Source organism: Hyla sarda, chromosome 5, assembly GCF_029499605.1.
Source record: "Hyla sarda isolate aHylSar1 chromosome 5, aHylSar1.hap1, whole genome shotgun sequence".
In the NCBI taxonomy this organism is placed as follows: Eukaryota; Metazoa; Chordata; class Amphibia; order Anura; family Hylidae; genus Hyla; species Hyla sarda.
In genome coordinates this window covers 209,912,183-209,927,564 of record NC_079193.1, presented here as the reverse complement: position 1 = coordinate 209,927,564, position 15,382 = coordinate 209,912,183, and the positions used below count along the sequence as shown (strand labels likewise).

At 46.4% G+C, this 15,382-nt stretch overlaps 1 protein-coding gene across 3 annotated transcripts in view; it reads right to left on the bottom strand.

Annotated features, from left to right (window-relative positions):
• GMDS (GDP-mannose 4,6-dehydratase) overlaps window positions 1–15,382 on the bottom strand; it is a 716,505-nt gene that overhangs the window by 421,329 nt on the left and 279,794 nt on the right. For all 3 annotated transcript variants that reach the window (XM_056521038.1, XM_056521041.1, XM_056521039.1), the window contains one exon: window positions 8,505–8,697. In XM_056521038.1, coding sequence (XP_056377013.1) covers window positions 8,505–8,697 — 193 coding nt within the window. The remainder of the gene's footprint in view (window positions 1–8,504; window positions 8,698–15,382) is intronic.

Sequence of the window (15,382 nt, the reverse complement as noted above, 5' to 3'; positions counted from 1 at the left end):
TAGCAGCAAGGTGAAGTAGAAAATTCAAAATCTTCATTTTTTACACTCGCATGTTCTTGTAGACCCAGTTTTTTAAATTTTACAAGAGGTAATAGGAGAAAAAGCCCCCCAAAATTTGTAACCCAATTTCTCTCGAGTAAGGAAATACCTCATATGTGTATGTCAAATGCTCTGTGGGTGCACTAGAGGCCTCGGAAGAGAAGGAGCGACAATGGGATTTTGGAGAGAGAGTTTTTCTGAAATGGTTTTTGGGGGGCATGTGACATTTAGGAAGCCCCTATGGTGCCAGAACAGCAAAAAAAAAAAAAAAAAAAAAAACACATGGCCTACTATTTTGGAAACTACACCCCCCCAAGGAATGTAACAAGGGGTCAAGTGAGCCTTAACACCCCACAGGCATTTGACGACTTTTTGTTAAAGTTGGATGTGTAAATTATTATTTTTATTTTTTTTCCACTAAAATGTTGTTTTTTCCCCAAATTTTACATTTTACAAGGGGTAATAGGAGAAAATGTGCTCAAAATGTGTAACCCCAACTCTTCTGAGTATGGAAATACCCCATGTGTGGATGTCAAGAGCTTTGCTGGCGCACTACAATGCTCAGAAGAGGAGGAGCGCAATTGGGCTTTTGGAGAGAGAATTTGGTTGGAATAGAAGTCGGGGGCCATGTGCAGTTACAAAGCCCACATGTGACCCCATTTTGGAAACTATAATAAGGGGTGCAGAATTTAATAAAGGGTACAGTGTGCATTTACACCCCACTGGCGTCTGACAGATCTTTGGAACAGTGGGGTGTGTAAATGAAAAATGTAATTTTTCATTTTAATGTACCACTGTTCCAAAAATCTGTCAGACACCTGTGTGGCGTAAATACTCACTGTACCCCTTATTACATTATGTGAGGGGTGTAGTTTCCAAAATGGGGTCACATGTGGGGGGGTCCATTGTTCTGGCACTATGGAGGCTTTGTAAACACACGTGGCCTTCAATTCCAGACAAATTTTCTCTTCAAAAGCCCAATGGCGCTCCTTCGCTTCTGAGCATTGTAGTTCGCCCGCAGAGCACTTTACATCCACATATGGGGTATGCTCTTACTCAGAAGAGATGGAGTTACAAATTTTGGGGGATTTTTTCCTATTTTCCCTTGTGAAAATGAAAAATTGAGGGTAACACCAGCATTTTAGTAAAAAAAAAAAATGCATTTTCATTTTTCCATCCAACTTTAACAAAAAATCGTCAAACATCTGTGGGGTGTTAAGGCTCACTATACCCCTTGTTACGTTCCATGAGGGGCGTAGTTTCCAAAATGGGGTCACATGTGGGTATTTATTTTTATGCGTTTATGGCTGAACGGCTGTAAAATCAGCCACCCCTGTGCAAATCACCAATTTAGGCCTCAAATATACATAGTGCGCTCTCACTCCTGATCCTTCTTGTGCGTCCGCAGAGCATTTTATGTCCACATATGGGGTATTTCCGTACTCAGGAGAAATTGCGTTACAAATTTTGGGGGTCTTTTTTCCTTTTACCTCTTGTGAAAATAAAAGTATGGGGCCACACCAGCATGTTAGTGTAAAATGTTTTATTTTTTTACTCTAACAGGCTGGTGTAGACCCCAACTTTTCCTTTTCCTAAGGGGTAAAAAGATAAAAAGCCCCCCAAAATTTGTAACACAATTTCTCCCAAGTATGGAAATACCTCATATGTGAACGTAAACTGTTTCCTTGAAATACAACAGTGCTCCGAACTGAGAGAGAGCAATGCGCATTTGAGGATTAAATTAGGCATTGCATAGGGGTGGACATAGGGGTATTCTATGCCAGTGATTCCCAAACAGGGTACCTCCAGCTGTTGCTAAACTCCCAGCATGCCTGGACAGCCAGTGGCTGGCCGGAAATGCTGGGAGTTGTTGTTTTGCAACAGCTGGAGGCTCCATTTTGGATAAGTTTTTTATTTGTATTTGGGGGGGGGGGGGGGGGGGGGGACAGTGTAAGGGGGTGCATATGTAGTGTTTTACCCTTCATTATGTGTAAGTGTCATGTTTTTAGTATAAATTTGCACGGGCGGGAGTTTACAGTGAGTTTCCCGCTAAGAGTTTGCGCCGCGGCAGAAAATTTGCCGCAGCTCAGACTTGAAGCAGGAAACTTACTGTAAACTCGCCCGGAAACTTACTGTAAACTCGCTCACATGGGGGGGGGGGGCAAACCTCCAGCTGTTGCAAAACTACAACTCCCAGCATGCTGGGAATTGTACTCTCGCAACAGCTGGAGACACACTGGTTGGAAAACCTTCAGTTAGGTTTTGTTATCTAACTCAGTATTTTCAAACCAGTGTGCCTTCAGCTGTTGCAAAACTACAACTCCGAGCATGTACTGATCGCCGAAAGGCACAATGGGAGATGTAGTTATACAATAGCTGGAGGTACGCAACTACAACTCCCAGCATAGCAAGACAGCCGTTTACTGTTCATGCATGCTGGGAGTTATAGTTTTGCAAGATTTAGAGGGCCACAGTTTAGAAAGCACTGCACAGTGATCTCCAAACTGTGGCTCTCCAGATGTTGGAAAACTACAAATCACAGCATGCCCAGACAGCAAACTGCTGTGTGGGCATGCTGGGAGTTGTAGTTTTGCAAGATCTAGAGGGCCACAGTTTGGAGACCACTGAACAGTGATCTCCAAAGTGTACCCCTCTAAAACTTACAAAACTACAAATCTCAGCATGCCCAAACGGCTGTCTGGGCATGCTGGGAGTTGTAGTTTTGGAACATCAGGAGGGCTACAGTTTAGAGACCACTGTATAGTGGTCTCCAAACTGTAGACCTTCAGATGTTGCTAGGCAACTACTCACCGGCTGCACGTCATCGCCGCCTGCCGCCGATCGCAGGTAAGGGGCATCCAACGCCATCTTGGACACCCCCTATCCCCCTTATTTTCCAGGTCACCGGAGACCCGTATGACCCGGAATCGCCGAAAATCGCCGGTTTGAATTGGGACCCCCCTCAGCGATGTGCCGGGATGCCTGCTGAATGATTTCAAGAAAGGAGGCACAGGGACACCTCCATAAGGGGTTCAAAAGGTTCACCTTGGATGACCCCCAGGATCAGATTCAAGTCCCAAGGGGGAGAAGGTGACCGAGAAGGAGGGGCAGCATGCGCCAGTCCTTGAAGAAAGGTCCGGACATGAGAATTAGAAGCCAGAGGACGCTGGAAAAGTATAGAAAGAGCCGAAACCTGACCCTTAAGGGAACTGAGAGACAAACCCAGTTCCAAACCCGACTGCAAGAAAGAGAGAAGATGGGGAACAGAAAAAGTAACAGGAGACAAAACCTGAGCTTCACAACAACGAAAATAAGACCGTCAAGTACAGTGGTAAATTTTCGCCGAGGAGGGCTCACAAGCCCTGAGCATGGTGCGAATGACTTGGAAAGAGAAACCGCGGGCTCTCAAAACCGCAGTCTCAACCACCACGCCGTCAAATGCAGCGACTGTAAATTGGAGTGGCAAAGAGGACCCTGAGACAGTAGGTCCGAACGAAGTGGAAGGCGTAGTGGAGTGTTGTCCAGGAACCTGACCACGTCGGCGTACCACGACCTTCGGGGCCAATCTGGAGCTATCAGAATGACGGGAACTTCCTCTGTTTTGAGCTTCCTCAGAACCCTGGGAAGGAGCGGAAGGGGTGGAAACAGATAGGGCAGAGCAAACCTCATCCAAGGAATCACGAGGGCATCCACAGCTAGCCCAGGGGGTCCCGGGACTTCGCCACAAACGGAAGGATCTTCTGATTGTGCTGAGACATGAAGAGGTCCACGTCTGGAATGCCCCAGAGGTTGCAGATCTGCACAAAGACCTCTGGATGCAGGGACCACTCGCCGGGGTCGGCTGAAGACCGGCTGAGAAAGTCCGCTTCCCAGTTGAGCACACCAGAAATGTCCGGAACCTTGTTTTCCGCCCAGATGAGAATCTTTGTCACCTCGGCCATGGCTGCCGCGCTGCGAGTGCCGCCTTGCCGATTTATGTACGCCACGGCCGTGGCGTTGTCCGACTGGACGCGGACAGGGCGGGACTGAAGCAGGGACTCCCAATGAAGAAGGCAAAGAAGAATCGCCCTCAGTTACAAGATGTTTATCGGAAGCAGGGCTTCCCCGGGAGACCAGAGGCCTTGAACCGTCCAGTCCCTGAACACACCGCCCCAGCCCGACAGACTGGCATCTGTTGTAACCACCTGCCAGTGGAGGGGGAAGAAATGATCGCCCCTGAAGAATAAAGGGGGAGCGGAGCCACCAGAGCAGAGACTGACGGATCCGACGAGGGAAAGCAATCTTGCGATCGAGAGACAGAGGAGATCTGTCCCATCGAGAGAGAATCGCCAGTTGAAGGGGACGGTAATGAAACTGGGCAAAGGGTAAGGCCTCCATGGCTGCTACCATCCAACCCAAGACTTCCATACAAACGCGGGTGAAAACTGGGACCTGGGCCTGAAGGGAGCGGACTCCTGGCAGGAGAGTCAGATGTTTGTCTGGCGGAAGGCAAATCCGGGCAGAGGCCGTGTTAAATTGAAGTCCCAGGAAGATCAGAGATTGGGTGGGAGAAAGGACAGACTTGTCCCTGTTGACCATCCACCCGAAGCGATCCAGGGTCTGGAGGGTGAGATCCACATTCTCCAGGGTCTGGACTCTGGTGGGAGCCTTGATGAGAAGGTCGTCCAGGTAAGGGATCACAGAGACTCCTCTCGACCACAACAGGGCTATCACTGGCGCAAGGATCTTGGTAAAGACCCGAGGAGCGAGCAGTGGCCAGACCAAAAGGGAGGGCTACGAATTGAAAATGCCCCTCCGGAACCGCAAAACGGAGGTACCGTTGATGGCCGTGAAATATTGGAACATGGAGGTAGGCATCTTTGATGTCATCCGAAGAAAAAAATTCCCCTTGTTCCATGAATGCCACTACCGAATGGAGGGATTCCATTCGGAAGTGGCGGATGAGAAGATGACGGTTGAGACGCTTGAGGTCCAGGATTGGCCGCACCGAACCGCCCTTCTTGGGGACCACAAAAATATTGGAATAGAAACCCCGAAAACATTCCCTTGGAGGAACGGGGACAAGAGCCTCTTGAAACTGCTTCGCCAGAGAAGGAGACCGGGGAGCCCGGGACTGAAAAAAAACGATCCCTCGGGAGGGAGGCAAACTCAATTCGGTAACCATTGGACACCACATCCCTGACCCAAGAGTCCTGAATGTGTGTGGTCCAGATGTTTCGACAAAATAAGAGACGACCTCCCACTCGAGAAAAATCTGCGGGTGGGTGCATCACTTCATGCGGAAGTGGGTTTGCGGTTGCCTGATTTGGCCGCAAAACGTCAGGAACGGTTGTTGTCCGACTTCCAAGACGGGCGCGCCCGGAACGAGAGAGCCTTCTTGTCCCGTGAAGGCGCCTGCCCCGACCCCTTATTGGGGCCAAAAGTCCAAAAGGAAGAGGACTTCCTCTGGGAAGTAGAGCGAGCCTTATTTTGAGGCAACAAGGAACTCTTAACCCCCCCCCCCCCCCGTCGCCTCAGAAATAATCTCGTCATGGCGCTTGCAAAAAAGACGGACACCAGTAAAAGGAAGCTCGGTGAGAGACCTTTTGGAAGCGGCATCCACATCCCAAGCCTTAAGCCACATGGAACAGCGGAGGGCCGCCAGGTGACCCACAGCAAAGGCAGCACAACGGGCTGACTGCATGGAAGCTGTGCACAGAAATTCCCCAGCTTTAGAGCATTGGAAAACCAAGGCAGACAGATCCTCAGGGGGGGATCCCGCCTGGATACCCTGACGGAGTTTTGAGCACCACAACGATAGGGCTTTGGACACCCAAGCCGAGGCGAAGGTGGAAAGTAGAGAAGAGTCTGCTGCTTCAGAGGCAAACTTCGCTAAGGACTCCACCTTCTTGTCCGTCGGGTCCTTGAAAGCAGCTGCATCTGCCAGTGGCAGTGTGGTAGCCTTAGAGAGGCGGGAAATTGGTGGGTCCACTGAGGGAGGGGAAACCACCTTAAAGACAAGGTCCTTGTTGAATGGGTAACGCACCTGAACCTTCTTCATTCCCGGGAACCTCTTGTCTGGATGTTTCCATGCAGATTCCAGAAGGGTGTCAAATTCAGCGTGAGTGCTGAACCTTTGAGGTGCTGGTTTAGCATGATGAAAGGATACTTCAGGAGTCACGTCCGAAGATCCTGGGTCCTCTAAGTGAAAGGTGTCTCTTATGGCCGCAACCAATGAGTTTACCTTTTTAACTGAATCCGCGTGGTCTTCCGAGTCAGATGCTGATTCAAAAGCCTCATCCGCCAGTTCACCAGGAGAATGTGAACGAGTAGAGGCAGCCCTGGAGGGGGGCGACCCTGATCGGGGATGAGGCTCTGGCGAGGCAGAGTGGCGACTGCGGAATGTCCTCTGGAGGAGAGACGTTTGTGACCAGATGACCCGGGGGCGGGACCCACGAGGGGAACGCCCACGTCTACCTGGAAGACTCAATGGAAGAGTCAGAAGATGCACCCCTAGTACGCTTGTGAGAGCGTGAGGTATGTGGAGAAGGGGAGCGGGTCCCTTTAGAGGGCGGGCGCAGGGCAGACTTCTTCAAGGCAGATACCACGTCACGGGAGGCCTCAGCCACCGAACGGGAGACTTGAGTCAAGTCAGCGATATATTGGGATAGGGAAGAAACCCAGGCTAGAGGGGCGGCCGAATCCACCGGAACTAAAAGAGCATCCGGGGGTACCATGGGGTCTGGGGCAGCAGAGGAGCAGGCAGAGCAAGTGGGTTCAGCAGAACCAGGCATTTTGGAATTACAGGTCTTACAGACAAAATAGGAAACTAATGCTCCAGTTGTCTGTTTAGAGGGAGGAACAGTTCTGGGTACGGACATAATGAAAAAAGAACTCTCACCCGAGTCTGTGTCCCCTGTGGCAGCTGCTGTGAGGAGAACTCCGCTCTGAGTGAAAGAGAGGGAGAAACAGGCCAGCCAATAGCCATAGAGGGGCGAGCCTGGAGCAGAGACACTGTCTAATTGGCCTCTGCCCCCGAAAATCGTGCGCACGGCACTGATTGGAGGGCGGTTCGCGCCTCCAGTAAGCCCCGGCGGCCCTGTGGGCGGAGCTATAGCACCCCGGCCGCCGTGAAGAATAGTAATGGCACCCGCTCCTTGCCCCCGTCGCACATGTCGGTCGCGTCTGCGCCCGCGGGCAAGTGAGCGGGCGATACACATGTCCGCCGGCAGCTGTCTGCTGCCGAAACAGAAAGTAAGTAGGCGCTCCCTGCACCGCACAGTACAGATGCCGCGGCTGTCAGCCGCATAGTAAGCGCTGCGGCTGACAGCCGCATAGTATAAACACACACACACTCTTAGTAAAAATTAACCCCTTCTTTCCCAAAATGCCCTTGCTCGCCCCTGCTTTGAATAAAGATAGAGCCCCAACACAGGCCAGCCCCTTAGACCTGAAGGTGGTCCAAAAAATGAGGGTCTCCAGAGGTTGCAAGTCAGCACCTAAGGGAGAAAATATATACTCACCTAAGTCAGAAGAACTTACCTAATGGAGTCTTCTGCAAGGTGTTGAGTCAGCTTTCTGTTACTTGCATCACGCCGAGCTACCGTGTGTGAGCGAGGCGAGCAGGGAATAGGGGGACCCAGACCCATGAGGTACAACCCCAGGCGCTGACCGTTGGTGAGAGGGGGTTAACAGCGCATATACGCAATGTCTGTGCCCCCTTACTCGCAATGGGGAAACAGTGAGCCGCAGTTCCTGAGTCCCCACCTGAAAACATGAAAGAAAAAGGAATAAAAAACTAACTGATTCCCTAACTAGGAAAATAAAAAAACATAAGACCTGGTCTAGAGAAATACAGATCATGTCCACCTCCTTCAGACACTAAGCTTAAACTGATTAGCTCAGGGCCTGGAGGCGGGTATATCCTGCTGGGAGGAGCCGACTTTTTTTGTTGCCATAGTGTCATACCTCCTAGAGACAGCAGCATACACCCACGGTCTGTGTCGCCCAATGGAGGCGATAGAGAAATTACATTTTCTATGTTTTATTTGTGTTTAAAAAAATCTGCCACTTGGTATCTCCCTACTTGTCCAGAGCACATTTTCCCCCATCTTTTGCACAGACTTTGGACTCCTGCTGGCCTAGTAGAAGTCCAAAAGCAGTAAATGATGAGAGGGTGTGGGCAGCCTTATCTAATCAGAGCTCATCTCACACACTGAACTTCTATGGTCTGTGTGTAGCAGAGTTAGGGAGGAAGTTCTCCCATGTATGGCTTCAGAAGGTGTCACGTCTGCTGGGGAACGCCCTTTCCAAGTCAGTGAATCTGACTGAGACTAAGCAGAATAATACAGAGCAATATCAAGGTAGAAAACTAACAAATAATAAAAATGAAGGCAAGGGGTGGTTTATCATGATGGTGGCAGTAAACTGGTAGGATTATAAAATTTAACAAGATCATGAGAGGTACTCTTTAAATGCTCACTTACCATATGGAGAGCGAGGATAAAATGGAGTGGTCTCCTTCTGTGGGATTTCCTGTACTTTGCCATACAGTTCACTGGTTGAGGCTTGATAAAACTTCACAGTCTCAATAAGGCCACAGGTTTTTACAGCGTCAAGAAGACGTAATGTGCCAACACCATCAACATCTGCTGTGTACTCTGCCAGGTCAAAGGAGATCTAAAAGAATAATAATACATTTAATAATATATAAAACATGAGGAATAATGGAATTGGGGTAATCTCATCTAACATTATTTGCCAGAGCCAATCTGAGGTTATGAAAAGGTGCATTTACTTTATACAGTCATGGCTATAAATGTTGGCTCCCCTGAAATTTTTCTAGAAAATTAAAGGGTACCTCTCATCAAAAAAAACTTTTGATATATTATAGATTAATGTATGCCGAATAACTTCACAATTGCATGCTATTAAAAAATATGCTTCTTTCTACTTAATTTTCCACTTTGAAGAAATGACCACTAGGGGTCTCCCTACCAGTCTTGGCAGCAAGCATTTCAGACTCATGCCTAAACACTACGAGCTGCCAGTCTGCTTTGTTCACAGCCTGTTTGGCTGTGAACAAAGCAGGCTGGCAGCTCTGAGTGTTTAGGACTCCAGCATGAGTCAGAAATGCTTGCTGACAGGACTGATCGGGAAAAATACAATAGAAAGAAGCAAATTTTTCATTAACATGCTATTGGAAAGTTATTCAACATTCATTAATCTAAAATATATCAAAAGTTTATTTGACGAGAGGTACCCTTTAAGTATTTCTCACAGAAAAGGATTGCAGTAACACGTTTTGCTATACACATGTTTTTTCCCTTTGTGTGTATTGGAACTAAACCAAAAAAGGGAAGAAAAAAAGCAAATTGGACATAATGTTACACCAAACTCCAAAAATGGGATGGACAAAATTATTGACACCATTAACTTAATATTTGGTTGCACACCCTTTGGATAAAATAACTGAAATCAGTCACTTCCTATAACCATCAATAAGCTTCTTACACCTCTCAGTCGGAATGTTGAACCACTCTTCCTTTGCAAACTGCTCCAGGTCTCTCTTATTGGAAGGGAGCCTTTTCCCAACAGCAATTTTAAAGGAGAACTACGGGATTGAAAAATGTATCCCCTATCCTAAGGATAGGGGATAAGTTTTAGATCGCGGGGGGTCCGACCGCTGGGGCCCCCCGCGATCTACCGTACAGGGCGCCGGCTCTCTGGTTAGAGAGGGCATGTTTACCACCGCACGAAGCAGCGGCCGACACGCCCCCTCCATACGCTGCTATGGGAGAGCTGGAAATTGCCGAAGGCATCGCTTCGGCTCCCCCATAGCAGTAAATGGAGGGCGTGTGCAGAGAGCCGCGGCCCCGTACGGGAGATCGTGGGGGGCCCCAGCGGTCGGACCCCCCGCGATCTGAAACTTGAAAAGTGGTGGATAAAATCCAGGAAAACAGGAATTACCATACGGCGCTTTTACTCCTTGGACAGATGCAGGCAACAGTCCATATGACAGGTTAGTTCTTTATTGTGCAACTTCAAGTTTCGAGCTCGTGCTGAGCTCTTCGTCAGGCATATGATCAATAACATTAAAAACAGGTGATTTAAAAGCCCGGGGAAGGATCTGAAACTTAACTAGGGGATACATTTTTTAATCCCGTAGTTCTCCTTTAAGATCTTTCCACAGGTGTTCAATGGGATTTAGATCTGGACTCATTGATGCCCACTTCAGTACTCTCCAGCGCTTTATTGCTATCCATTTCTGGGTGCTTTTTGACTTATGTTTGGGGTCATTGTCCTGCTGGAAGACCCAAGATCTCGGATGCAAACCCAGCTTTCTGACACTGGGCTGTACAGTGCGACCCAAAATCCATCGGTAATACTGAGATTTCATGATGCCTTGCACACATTCAAGGCACCCAGTGCCTGAGGCAGCAAAACAACCCCAAAACATGATTGAACCTCCACCATATTTCACTGTAGGCCTCTTGTAGGCCTCATTCCGTTTTCAGTAAACAGTAGAATTATGTGCATTACCAAAAAGCTCTATCTTGGTCTCATCTGTCCACAAGACGTTTTCCCAGAAGGATTTTGGCTTACTCAAGTTAATTTTGGCAAAAAGTAGTCTTGCTTTTTTATGTCTCTGTGTCAGCAATGTAGTCCTCCTGGGTCTCCTGCCTTAGCATTTCATTTCAGTTAAATTTTGACGCATAGTTTGCGTTGGCACTGATGCTCCCTGAGCCAGCAGGACAGCTTGAATATCTTTGGAACTTGTTTGGGGCTGCTTATACACCATTCGGACTATCCTGCGTTGACAACTTTCAACAATTTTTCTCTTCCATCCACGCCCAGGGAGATTAGCTACAGTGCCATGGGTTGCAAACTTCTTGATAATGTTGCGCACTGTGGACAAAAGCAAATCTAGATCTCTGGAGATGGACTTGTAACCTTGAGATTGTTGATAGTTTTCCACAATTTTGGCTCTCAAGTCCTCAGACAGTTCTAATCTCTGCTGTCCATGCTTAGTGTGGCACACATAGAAACACAATGCAAAGACTAAGTTAACTTCTCTCCCTTTTATCTGCTTTCAGGTGTGATTTTTATATTGCCCACACCTGTTACTTGCCCCAGGTGAGTTTAAAGGGGCATCACATGCTTGAAACAATCTTATTTTTCCACAATTTTGAAAGGGTGCCAATAATTTTGTCCAGCCCATTTTTGGGAGTTTGGTGTGACATCATGTCCAATTTGCTCTTTTCCTCCCTTTCTTGGTTTAGTTCCAATACACACAAAGGGGATAAACATGTGTCAAGCAAAACATGTGTTACTGCAATCCTTTTCTGTGAGAAATACTTCATTTTCTTGAAAAATTTCAGGGGTGGCAACATTTACGGCCATGACTGTATATTAAGATTCACGTTATTTTCGTATCCAGTAGTTTGTATTTGGATTACTGCAAATATGACAGCAAAAACAATACACACACCTAATGAAAATCACATACACCTAAAGAAAATCCTTTATTTCTACCAAAAGAAATATCCCAAGCCAACAAGTTACACAAGTCAATATTACAGCTTGACATCTACAGCTCATTAACTAACCATAGAAAGTTGTCATTGTTCTAGGCGGTGCAGAAAAGCGGATGATAGTCATCTATCACTCCCCTCTCACCCACCCAGTGTGTATTTTTCACCTTGTACATCATGATTTGCATGTCTCAAACATATACTCCAGTTGTATGCAACTATAGGTCTATTAAATTGCAGACATCTGCTTCGACTTATATTGTAAAAAAATGATATGCTTTGTAAGAAAAAAAATGTATATTGAAAAACATAGTTAAAGGGGTACAGGATAGAAGATAAGTGTCTAATAATGGAGAATCTGAATGCTGGGACCAACCCAAACCCCCACCGGTCTCCAAAACTTGGCCCAAATGTCCACGTGTATGGAGTGTGAGGTTGACATGCATCTCAATAGGAGTGCCAGAGATACATGAGTACATCACTTGTCTATCTCCGGCCCTCTCAGAGTAGGCATGGAGGGGTAATGTGGACCTTGCACTCCATACATGTGGACATTTGGGCCTCATTTTGGAGATTGCGGGGGCCCCAGGAGTCGGACACCCCAAGATCAGACACATATTTCCCCTATCCAGAGAATAAAAAGGACTACCTCTTTAACTACATTTTGCAATACAGCTAAAACATTAAAGGAGTAGTCTCATGGATAAAAACTTATCACGACCTCTGCCCGAAGCGGGGGCCGCCATGCCCCCTCCATATATTTCTATGGGAGAGCTGTTCGGCTATCTTCGGCTCTCCCATAGAGATATATGGAGAGGGCGTGGCAGCCCCTGCTTCGGGCGGGTGTCGTGACCCGCCGCTCCCGGGGAGAGCTGGGGCTCCAAACAGGAGATTGTGGGGGGCCCCAGCACTCGGACCTTCAGATAGGGGATACATTTTTATCCATGAGACTGGATAAAGGTTTACAGGCTGAACACAGAGTATGCCAAAAAGATGTCTGGCTGGAGAAAGTCAATGGGAACATCTGATGTATAAAGCACAATGTGAACCAAGCTTTATTTTGGCCAAACATCTTCAAAAACAGCAATTCACAGAACACTACACAAGAAAAAAAAACTTTATAGAAACTGTATTTTGTTTCCTAACATCTAAATAAGTTATAAATGCAAATGTAAACAAAAACAAAACAAAAAAAAAGCTAAGTTGAAAAGTTTAAGGATTTTATTAAAAAAAGGGGTCACGGATAGGATTGATGAACGGCTGGAAATGGTTTACGTAATGAATTATGCTGGCCTCTTCTAGCTCGTAAGCAGCAAACACTAGATGGGAAAAACGAAGACTAGTGGGAGGGTACTCGCTTACTGGAGGACATGAATAAGAGAGATGTAAGAGATAGCCAATTCATTTTTCCTTATTTGTGCCATGGGAATCTCAGACTAAGAATAAATGTGGGAGGAAGTTCTTTTTTTCTGTTCTGCAGTTCCACCAGCAGAACAGGCTTACATGTGAAAATGTCTCTGTAGCACAACGTAAAACTGCAATTTACGATAAAGAAAAACAATATATTTTCCCAGCAAAATAAAATCTAGACCCTGCGTCCAACGACACTATGTAACAGAGATTACTATGGTAACCGCTGATGCTAGTCGTAGGGAGAAGGAAACCACTAATGGCAGGGTTGCTGAAACAATGAAAGTCACAAAGTTAATCACAAGTTCCAGAGAGAAATTATTTTTGACATGAAAATTCCATTTGTTTTATAGCCTCAGCTCTGCATGGGGAATTGTGTTTGTGTCATACTTTAGGGGGCGCCGAGCCAGTTTTCTTCTTCGCAGAACGCTGGGGAAGTGATTAATGCAAAAGAAATGGGGATGACCCCTTTCATCCACTCGGAATTGAGATTCCCTTGATGTTGGTGGCACTAGGGTTCTGCAGGCACACAATCTTGTCCTGCGATGCCATCTTCATTGCAAACGGGAGTACTGCACTGCAAGGTTGTTGTTGTTGTTGGCACAGCATGCTAAAAACTTAGTCACATGTACACAAAGACACATGTAACAATCATTTAGTCAGCTCGGTCTTAAATTCTCATCTACTATTAAAGGACAAACCTATTATTGAAGGATAAACATATACAACAGTGATTCCAGACCAGTGTGCCTCCAGCTGTTGCAAAACTGCAACTCCCAGCATGCACGGACAGCATTCGGCTGTTCGGGCATGCTGGGAGTTGTAGTTTTGCAAAAGCTAGAGGCCCACCAGTTTGGAAAAACTGGTCCACAAAGGTTGGTTTTCATTCTGCTTATGGTACTCTAGTGTCCCCATAGTAATAAAAAAAAAGGAAGATCTACTGACGTCACCTATGGAGAAGCACCGCATGGGGCAAGAACCAAGCTTGCCGAAGAATTTGTATATATAGTTGCATCTACGTTCATCTTATATATGAACGGTGAACACATTTTGTTATAATTTCAATAGCATAAATAGAATATTAAGTGAACATCACTTCCAGGGTCTTCCTCCATAATGATATGACCACAGAACTACTTCCGTGCATGTTCAGTCCAGGGCTCTGTAGGTTTCTTTTTGTCCATGTCTGCTACACCCAATATGATGTAAAAGAATCTGACTGGGGATAGGTACTTATACGGACTTTTAGGGACATAGAAAAACACACCTCTCTGTAGGAATGTCCCATGCGCAGATTTGGGGGAGCCAACCCACAGTAACAGCACCAGTTAATCCAGCCCAGGGAAGGACTTGTTCATATGCTCTGGTAAAGGGAGCTCCATCGGTCAGTCTGTCGAAAGGACGGGTGTTAAGCGTGGAAAAAAAAAGTGCATGACCTATTTTTTTGCCACTCAACTCCTGTAAAGTACCAGACACCCAACTGATCCCATTAAAATCAATGGGATCAGTCAGGACCCAGCAGTGTCAGTTGTGCTCCGACTCACAGTCTGTTCGACGCAAAAAAAACAACGGCCGTCAATATGCGAGTCAATATATTGAAGGTCAATATAAAAATTACAAAATGGCAGAACAAACACACACATTTCAAACATTATGGTCTTAGTCCTAAGCTGTTTGTTCTGATTATGTAATTTTTATATCGACCAATAAAGAAAACTTGTTGCTCTTTCATACAACCCTTGCTTGACTGTTAACAATGTGACAAAATAAAGTAGTAGCCTAGCTTAAAGACAAATAAAAGTACCATCATACTGACATTTCAACCCAAGCTGAACAGGTTGTAGATCCCAAAACAATTAACCTTAAGGACCAGGCCCATTTTATTTTTGCATTTTCGTTTTTTCCTCCTTACCTTCTAAAAATCATAACTCTCTTATATTTCCATCCACAGACCCATATGAGAGCTTGTTTTTTGCGTCACCAATTGTACTTTGTAATGACATCACTTATTTTACCATAAAATGTACGGCGCAACCAAACATTTTTAACCATCAAACGATGAAGCTTTATTGAAGATTCATGTAATACAAACACAGTATAGAAACATGGGTAAGAACAAAGGATCCGCAGATCCAACAATAAACAAACATTCCAGGTTTGCATAGTCAGATAGTAATATAAAATCCACGGAGCGGATTACCCGCATCAAATACAAAGAACATGAAAGGACTCGTGGCGTTCAGGTGAGTAGTGACATCATTTAAACAAAACATACATACTCCCCCCAACCCCCCCCCCCCCGGCAGACCCCGGCAAGCCTCAATAAAGCGTAAAGGTGTGGGACATGTTGGGACAGTATGAGGAGGCTAACCATGGTTCCCACAGAGTATTAAAGCCCTCTACCCGATCTTCCCTTATGG